Raw genomic sequence first — 10,189 nt, forward strand, 5'->3', positions numbered from 1 at the left:
CTTTGAGTGCTTCAAGAGTGTGTGTGCGTGTGTGTGTGTGTGTGTGTGTAAAATTATTTAAAACATAAAAATTATTCAAAACATACATGTTCAGTGTTGGCTATGTAGTGTGAAGATATGAGATTCCCTTGCTTGTTTGTCAGTACACACCAGTGCTATTATGTGTCTAATAAAGCTATTCCTGACCTATATTTGGCTTTGACTTTGTAACCTCAGATATTCTTGTTAAAAACTTTGGTTCAGACCAAAGAGTGTCTGGAAACAGCAGAAAAAAGGTACACCAACTCATTAGATCACAAAACTTCACACTTAACTCAGACTTAAGCAGGCATTTGCCACACAGTATAAATAATGCTTGTCCTTTTAATAGTAATATGTAGCTTCCTTTTGTTAGGAATTTTGCTCACAGTAACAAGGTTGTTGTTTTTCAAGTTAGCAAAGAAACTTTTTGGTCAAATTGAAAATCTCACATTCTTTAAGTCCATACAAGTTTATATTACATAAATGTGTTAATAGTTGAACACAGATTGTTAGATTAAAAAAGTTTAAAATGAAAAGTGTCAGATTTTGTGACAGTACACAATCAGCCCCAGCAGTCAGTAAATGAAAAGACCTTGGGTCAGAAAACATGATATTTCTCTTTAAAAAGGTCTTCAGCTGCAGTATGTCCATTCAACCTCAGGCACCCTCCCTGTTGTGCTTTTTGCACTTAGCTGTGAAGGAGGTGAGAGGGGTTACTAAATGTCCAAGTTTTTCTGCACTGAACTTACTCACCATAACATCCGCAGGAGGCCAGAATGAGGAGCCGAGTGCTCTGGGATAAGCTGACCTTTGACACGCGCTGCTTATCTCATCACACTGCTCTGTGGAATAGACATCGTCTATTAGGAAACATGAAAGGAAAGTCAAAATGTTGGAATAATGTTTAAGGCTACAAAATGTGATTTCTTTAATAGACCTCATAATAGATAAGTTTCTCTGTGAACTTGACACAAACGCTCCTGTGGGCTTCTCCCTCTGCAGTGCGGAAAAACCTTTTAAGTTTCTGGCAAATATATAGTTCTTTATTTGGTGTATCTGTCAATATGCATTTTAAAGCTATGCATAGAACCATAACAGGCTGTTTCATTATAGCTTGAAGTTATACATGGCCTTAATATACTGTACATGGTTGCACAAGCGTTGCCTTGGAGAAATACTGTACTGAACATTCATCCTGTAATGAAGTGGTAAATGTCAAAAACTAAATTAAAGGAACAGTGTTTGGGATTTAGTGGCATCTAGCGGTGAAGTTGCAGATTGCAACTAACTGAACATCATTCTGTATTTGACAACCCGGGAATGAGAACGGGCTGTCAAGTGTGTAGGAGAAACTACTATGGCACTGAAACTTGCAAATAATCCAAAAGTGCCTATCTAAAGCCAGTGTTTGTACGTTCTGGGCTACTGTAAAAACATGGTTGTTCAACATGGCGGACTCCATCGAACAGGACCTGCTCTGTAGATAAAACAGCTCACTCTAAGGTAACAGAAACACAACAAAGTTTCCCTACGTATTCAGGGGATGTACTTCACACTAATTAAAACGGGCGAGGATACCTATGAAGCGTCCATGTACGGTATCTGCCAGGGTTTCTGCCAATAGATGCGCTGCCTAACATATCTACACACTGGACCTTTAAATCTGCAATTGTTTTTTAGTCCAAAGAATGATCATAACAATATCCCCTACAGAATGTCAGACTGATTGTATTTGTGATTGTAAATCTTGTTGCCTTCTACAATGTCTGATATCAGGATGACATTGTTTGTCAGTTCCTTCCAAACAATTCCAACAATTACAAAAAACAGTTAAATTATTCATATATGACTGGCTTCAATGACTCATCATTTTCTAATCTGCAACAAATGTCTCTCAGGATACTGAGATACAGGATAGAAATTGAACTCTTTCATTCAGACTTTTTAAATTCCTTACACATGTTCTTCCATCACATTACCTGTGTAGAACCCCATTAATGCCTTTAAAAAGATCTGAAATGTGCACTATTTTGCCCATTTGCATGATTCAGCATCTCAAAACTACAAAGACATGAAAGTGACATAGATTTCTTGGAGAGAGATCAGGGAAGCAGGACCAAGTTCAAGAACCTTTGCATTTTACCTTTTACATGGGTTTTACACATTTGTTTGCTTGAAGCATCATAGGCCTTAACAACGGCATTCTACCTCCCCTTTGTTTCTGAGAGACAACAGTCATTATTCGCACAGCCTCCAGAGGTCCTTTTTAGGGCAACGTAAAAGTAAGTTGCTTCAGGCATTCAGGAACAAATAACCAATGCTGTCACTTTTGTGGTCAGGCCAGCTTCTAAATGAAATAAAACAACAACATAAACAGCTGAATTCTCGCAGGCACATGGAAACATAATAAGGCCCTGCTATGCACTTGAAACCCTAAAGCTACTTTTGATATGACCTTTTCACTGCAGATATACACAGTCTAGAGAGATGTCAGCATAAAGTCACTGAAAGCATTTTCAAATACCATGCATATAAAAATTGGTAAATAAAACGTAAATATATTATTTGGAATGTAGCTTCACAGTAGGTGACACCAAAACAAGTGTTTTCACAAAAATAAAGAAAAAAAACAATGAATGAAAAACCTTTGTATTATCTTGATTATGACCCTTTCAAGAACGATTAATACTTTCCTACTGAATGCATTACCATAGTGTTTCAGTCCTCAATATTATTCTACACCGATCTGCCTATCAGACAAAATTGAAAAGTGCATAGCTTATCCAACTGCTCTCGCAGGGATTTGTTGCTGTTTGGCAATGGCACAGTACTGATTCCCTTAAGCCTCAAAAGCACTGCAGGAATTTATCTCCATTAAGAAACAGGATTAAAAGGCATAGTGGTTCAAGGGGTTTTCCAGAGCAGGCTGTGTACTGCTAGCTTTTTCTACAGCAGGGCGGACAGTACTCTCACTCACTGTCCAGTTATTAAATGATCTAAGATAAATGATGATTACTTTGCCTTCAAATACCCTTTTGTTAGTGTCAGTGGATGATCATTAACTAGTGACCTGTGCATCATTTGGAGATGAAATATGCCTGTTTACAGTTAGTTGCAGATATATACTCTAAATGCCACACACAATACCTGAGTAATTTGTTATTTGTCTGGTTATGGCACTTTTCACTACAGATTCTAACGAGATTAACTAGAACATACTGATCAATACAGTCAATCTTTTTTCTTTTCTTCTTCTTCTTTTTTTGATCTAACTCTGGGCCAACTAAAACTGTATTATAAATCAACAAACACTGTAAAATCCAATTAGTTAGTTTAACTCAAAGGAAACAGATTAAACCTTAAACCATTTAAGTTTATTTACTCAAACAAATTAAGAATTAAAAATATTTGATTTGGGTGCAAGTAATACAAGTGTTTTTAAGGTAACTTGGGTTACTTGTACAAATTTTACCACTTAGGTTGAATTTACTCAGTTTTCTTCTTTCAAAACAGCTGACTTACAAAAAACTATTTAAAATGAATCTGTTATGATCATTGTGTTCATTTTCTGTGGATCATCGAATCTAATTGTAACTGCCACTGCTAGTCTATTTGTTTTTTATGTGACTGACATTAAATCTTTACACTTTGGAGATCATTAAGAATTATTTGGATGCATACTTGGGCACATGATGATTTATAAACTTATATAAACTAAAAATGGAAAAATCCTAAGATAACATAACCTAAGACATACATTTTTGTAATGATATACAGTCTTAAAGAAAATGAGTCAATGGAACAAACTGGAATTATATATTTATTATGTCATCACCAATATTTGAGATACTGCACAAATTTATGTTCACTTAAACATTTTTAATGTATTAGTTATTACTTCAACAATTCATTTTTGAGTTAGGTTTAATTCATGAGATTGAGTGACTGCATTTTTTCAAGGATTAAGTTATGTTTAAGTTGTCTTTTATTAAGATATGCTGTTAGCTTTTACATTGAACTAGTATCTACCTGAAGAGTATCTCCCTGATTTAGGTATATGGAAAGTGGCTTATCTTTTACTATCTTACCTTTGAGAACATTGTCAGTTGCTCAAAGGCTTCATAATGTAAACGTGTAACATGAGATTGAAAGGTTGAAAGTCCACAGCTGAGACCAATGAAGGACTCTGCTGGTGTCAGCGACTGTGTATCAGTCTGACCACAGTTCTCTACTTCTCTACAGTTCTTCTCCTAAAGCTTTTTAATTGTGCTACATAACACACATCAGTTTGAACCCTCTGAAGTTGATGCGGCATTTTCGGAGCCCAGAGAGCTTTTGAACTCGAAAATTGAAACTAAACTAACTAAACTTGAAAATAATGTAGAATGGTGTGAAACGTAAACAAGATTTAAAAGTTCATATTTTTGTTACGTGGACAGATTGAATCATAGTGTCCATAGCAAGGTTCTCAACCTTTTCAAATGTCGTTCAATGTTGTTAGACATTCAGTTCCTAGTGAGACCTAATTATCTTTTGCTCAGAAATGTCATATGGATATCATATAATTTTAGATTAAATTTCAAGATATAACCTGAATATATATAAATATATATATTTTTTATGTGAACAAGAAGCCCGATTTTAGAGAGCACCTGCACTCACTCCCTCCACCTAAGCCTTTCAAGACTTTTAAGAACTTTTTAATCTGGATTATTTCCTCATTATGCCAGTCATGCTGAGTCAAAGTATTCCACCTTTCATGGCCACAGTCTCACTCCAAACAAAACAACCAGGAGAAGTTTTTAATCAGATAAAATTTTTAAGGATTTGGGAACTACTCACTTGGGGAGTGTTTTTATACAGAGGATTATCAATGATTTACCCAGGATTATAGACCAGATTTGTGGAAATCTCAAGTGATAACAATCCACAGACAAAGACTCCGGCCGGTGCATATTCTTAATGATTATTATCCTACGGACAGCTGGAAAATGGCCCAGAGTTATCGCTATTCTGGCATGTCGGAAGCTTATTATTGCAGTCAATAACTAGAGCTATCTGTGGCTGGCAAGCTACAGTGCAGCGACCCATCAATACAAATTCCTCTCAGCCTGCACCACATATCCACACATCCATTGATTACACTGGGTTCCATAGATTTAAGGACTCTAAACTACAGATGTGTTAGAAGATTCAATGCCTCGCGCTCATTGCATTACAGGTAATAAATCATTTGTCACAACGGCCACTCAGAGTGACAAAATCAATATCAGTTTATCAAAGGAGCAAGACCAAGGACCATTCATTCAACATGTGTACCCATTCTGCGCTAGTGCTACAACAAACATATAGCTGTTTTGAAGGTCTTTACTTTGTAAGGTATATACACCAAAGAAGTTATACTTTAGATCAGTCCTTTCCCAGTAATGGGAAGTAATGGTAATACTAGCTTACTTAGATCAATTGGTTTCTTTTCATGCAGTTAAGTAGTTATACAAACTGTTGCCAAATGAGAATTCACATCCACCTGAGCGAATGGGAATGTATGGAAGTGACAGTGCCTTATACTTAGTCTGAAAAGTAGTAATCAGTTCATACTATTTGTCACAGCCCCATGGGCCAGAAGCTGCCAAAAGTCCCAACAATCAATAATAAAAGTGGTATTTTATATTCTTAAACCACATATAAAGTCTTGTTTAGCCTTTTTATCCAAGTGTGACTTTATTGCAGGTTCAGGATCAACGTATCAACCCTGGTATTCACCCGCTATTGTGACACCTGCATTCTCCCTGTCATGGTTTTGGGTTTTCCTGTTTTATTTTGCAAGAGTCATTTGTTCGTCTTGTGTAATGTCCCTTCCTGTCTTTGCTTTGCTTTGAACTCTCCAGACTCTGTAATTCCTTATTCCTTATCCACACTTACTCCCAAATTTGTTCTTCATTTATTTACTTATCTAGTCCCCCATATACACACTGTATATCTGCTATCTAGCCCCAATACCTTGCCAGATAATCTGTGCTGCCTCTTTGCCATTGCCTGCTAGACTTTCCTGTCTAGACGTGCCTGTCAGTATTTTGTCACTGTCAGGCTGAAAAGCCACTACCTGCTTTGACCTGTCTTCTGCATTAGCTTCTTTGGATTTCTTTGAGTGGTGAGACTGCCTTCTTGTTGCTAAGTGTAAGCCTGTTGACCATAGTTCCTAGTAAGGTCTATTTACAGTCAGCTCTGCCTAAGCATTAATTTTGTCCATTTTCCTTACCATGCCTTGAAATCAGCAAACAAATGAAAAATTGTGGTGGCTGAACTAGCTCACTGGCCAATTCCAATTCTGTATGTCACCCTTGTCTTTGTTAACTTTATCATCAATGTACTGTAGTACTTGAATCATCTGAAATCCATGTTTTCTCCCTCCAGAGTTCCCTCACCTGTGTAAAGCCAAAAGTACTTACTATCAAAATTTCTTTTAACCTCTGGGAGATGTTTTGATGAGCTTCTGTTCATGTAACCTAAAAAGTATATGAGGAGGCGAGGAAATCTAAAATGCAGTGTCATCAGTTATGCATGGAGAGAAATCGGTGCCTCTCTCAACAGATTTAACTTGAGTTCTTACTACCACAGTAAAGGGGTTAGAGACTTAAACTTTAAGCCATGTCAAACTCTCAATCAGGCTTTTAAGCAAAACAGTTGTTTATTCATCAAAAATCTTATAAATTATTAATTCAATTAGAGAAAAAATAAATCTCAATAAATACATTCTGCCATTTCCACCCCTGGATCAGAGTCATAGTTTAGCAAAAATTAGATTGTACTTTAAGGGAAATGTCAAACCGAAGCAGTCAAATAAATGGAGACTATGGCTTCACATGAGTTGTTCAGTCTGAGACACTCGTGGAAAGGTAATGGCCATTTCTTGCAAGCTCTTATGGCATGATGGTGTCAGCAGAGTAAAGGTATGGTACAAAATAAACTCCATTTCCAAATGAAGTATATAATTGTTTCTATTGGCTGACTGAACATATCCACTTGATCAAAGTTGAAAAAAAAGAAATGAACTCTGGTATTGTCATGACATTTCATAGAAGTTGTTGACATCTTCCAGAAGTTAAGTTAGGCCACTGAAAATGTATGATTAATTGACATGATTTTACTAGCATTCACTAGAGTTTAACAGAAAAATAATGTGTACTATACCTCCCAGAAAAATTAGACTGGAATCCACAACAAGCTTGGGGGCTTTATTAGCCAAATGAGCCACCTGGACCCTCTGATGAATATAGTAGGCCTAAATAATAAAATAAGCAGTTGCTGATCCCTCAGTGCTTAGAGAAAACCAGCTGCCGAGTCGTTGTTCTGGAGGTAGCGGTGCCTTGTTAAAATGCACTCCATCAAAATTTCCTTTGAAGTAATAGCTGACAGAAAACATAATGTGAATTTGACTTGACAGGTCTCTAAAAAAATTGCTTGAACAAGACTGTTGAGGGAGGGAACCGGGGTGAAGTCAGGTCTCGCAGCTCTTTTGTGAATTCACCCCAGCACAGAGTGCATTTCAATTAAGATGTTGTCCATGGCTCTGTGGAACCTTCATCATTTAAAGTCTTCTTTATTAATTTCTTGGAGTTAATCTATGACACCCATTGCTGGTTCACACATTGCAAAACTAATGTATTTCATTTCTCTCATCAAATGTGAAGACAGTCCTCTGTGGATTGAATGGAAATTGAAATTTAAACCTGCAGTATTGCCTCATCCCCCTCGCCAGAACAAGGATACTTTTTTAAAAGGGTTTCATTATAGATGACACTGGTTGTCTGCCATTTCATCACTGTTCTTGTCATCCCCTGTGTCACAGTAAATAATCAAGTAGCATTGCGATGCAAAAGCTCTTTTCTTTCTAATGTATACAAGATAAAACTTCAAAACTCCCTTTGTGAAAACTGAGTATTGATTATGCAGTAAAGAATTGACCTACTGTGGCTGAATGTTTAATGAGTAAAGCTGGGGCAGGAGCAGTGCATTAGTCTTGCAGTAAGACACAATACCACAACACATGGAACGGTAATGCCAATTTTTACACATTTTCTGAATCTGCCATTTTTTGTCTCATACTGCATGTGTTTTGTTTTTGTTTTTTTTTATGGCTCTACTGACTTACCATTTAGATTACCATTGATGACTCTTCCAAACTTTAGTGTCCCCCCCCCCGTGCTGACCCTCCAATCTATTCCTACACATCTCCTAATGTAATGAACAAAAAAAGACCTTTTATGATACTCTGCTGTATATTTGCTGATATGAGGCCAGTTTTCTATGATTAGATGTGCAGAACAGCACTGAACAGTCTGGCAGAAATTATATTTTCATCATGGATTAATCTGCTCATTGTTTATTAAATACACCAATTATTTATTTATTCTATAACATGTCAGGGAATTGTAAAGAAATGCCAATCACAATTTTCCAAAGCCAAATATTGTGTATACAATATGGACCTACAGTATAAAACCCAAATATATTACATCTACAATTATATATGTAAGTCCTCACATTTTGAGAATCTGAAACCAGCCTTGCTTACCCGATAAAGGACTTTAATGATTAATGGATTATCACAATTGTTTATGATATATATATTCTATTCATCAACTTTTGATGAAATTAATTGACTTGTTTTCGTAATTATAAGCAACTTTTGGATTGCAGACTATTTGTTTTTCACTTCCTGTGCATTTGTCTCACCTGCAAGAACAGCCTGTACCATTGCTCCTTCTGTTTCACTGTTCTGTTGAACCATCTTGCCATGTGCAGCTTTTACAGACTAAGCTCAGTGCTCACACAGGCTGCACTAATGGGAACAGAAATCTGACTGTTTACATTCTGTGGCACAGATGTTATCGGGTCTGTTTACCTGTCCCATCTGGGAGCGGCGTTAATGTGGCAGCTTCGCACAGTTTAGGCAGCTCTAAGAATGTCTCCCTAAATGAAGTAAAAAGCTGTAATTGCTGACATTAGTCATCTAAAAACACGTATTCCTCACACAGTGTCCTCCAGGGTTGAGTCCTATGAAGGATGGGACCGGGTGCTACGACCACCACATCGGCATCGACTGCTCTGACGGTTTCAATGGAGGATGTGAGCAGCTGTGTCTCCAGCAGCTGGCTCCTCTAGAGGATGACCCAACACTGTACAACATCCAGATGTTCTGTGGGTAAGAAAGAACAGATTCACTGTTTTTGTAGTTTTAATTAATATAATTATCTTGTTTCGTAACTCTGATAATGTTGTGAATGTTTTTTGAACTTTGCATAGTGACAAATTTCAATGCTTATATCATTTTATTAATACTGGACGGTATCTTGACTACACTTTACAAGCCATTCAAAGTGTTTTGGAGTCAGGGCAAAATATTCCCATAACTGCAACCACTGACATGAAAGTAGGACAGCTAGCCTGCTCAAGCTTGTTTTTTTTATAACAAATATCAATGGAGTTGTCACAGTTAATGGCAAGAGTAATCATTTAAATTCTTAAAGTATAATTATCCACAGTTCTCAAAAGAGTCTCTTTATTGTACAACTACAAGTAATGTCCAGGAATAGCAGCATAGAAACACACACAGACAGATTTGGTGCAGGATGGACCAAACAGAAATCAAAACAATATACACATTCCCTACATGTATATTATGAAGACATTAAAGCCAACATTCTGATGGAGACAAATTCAAGGAAAAAACTAATGAAAGAGTCTTAGAAAGGTGTTGGGCCACCATGATCCTCTAGATCAACACAAAGCACTGTCCAACTCATCGCCCCAAAACAACACTTTTTTTTTTATCTTGATTTACCTTTTTTGAATTACATGAAATATTTTCAAGTTAAATGATCATAATTCCATTAATCTAATTGAAACTATTGTTTCTAAGGAAATCGTTTTACGAGTGTTGGGCAAACAATTTAAACTCTAATTCCTATATTTTCACCACCATGCATTCAGGGTTATTCCCACTAACTTTGGGCTTGATGGCCAATCCACTTTGGGAGTACTAGAATGTACCAATTGCATAAACATCACTCATGATTGAACTGTGTTTAATTCCCATGTATTACATATGTACCATGTGATCAATATTAGTCTTAGTCTAACTAACTCACCTACTCGTATTGACTGG

The 10,189-nt window shown here is 36.7% G+C and overlaps 1 protein-coding gene across 1 annotated transcript in view; it reads left to right on the forward strand.

Annotated features, from left to right (window-relative positions):
* astn1 (astrotactin 1) overlaps positions 1-10,189 on the forward strand; it is a 374,129-nt gene that overhangs the window by 152,561 nt on the left and 211,379 nt on the right. Inside the window, exon 13 of the mRNA XM_035669982.1 lies at positions 9,060-9,226. Coding sequence (XP_035525875.1) covers positions 9,060-9,226 — 167 coding nt within the window. The remainder of the gene's footprint in view (positions 1-9,059; positions 9,227-10,189) is intronic.

This window comes from Morone saxatilis, unplaced genomic scaffold, assembly GCF_004916995.1.
Source record: "Morone saxatilis isolate NCDOM2014 unplaced genomic scaffold, NCSU_SB_2.0 Contig23, whole genome shotgun sequence".
Lineage (NCBI taxonomy): Eukaryota > Metazoa > Chordata > Actinopteri > Moronidae > Morone > Morone saxatilis.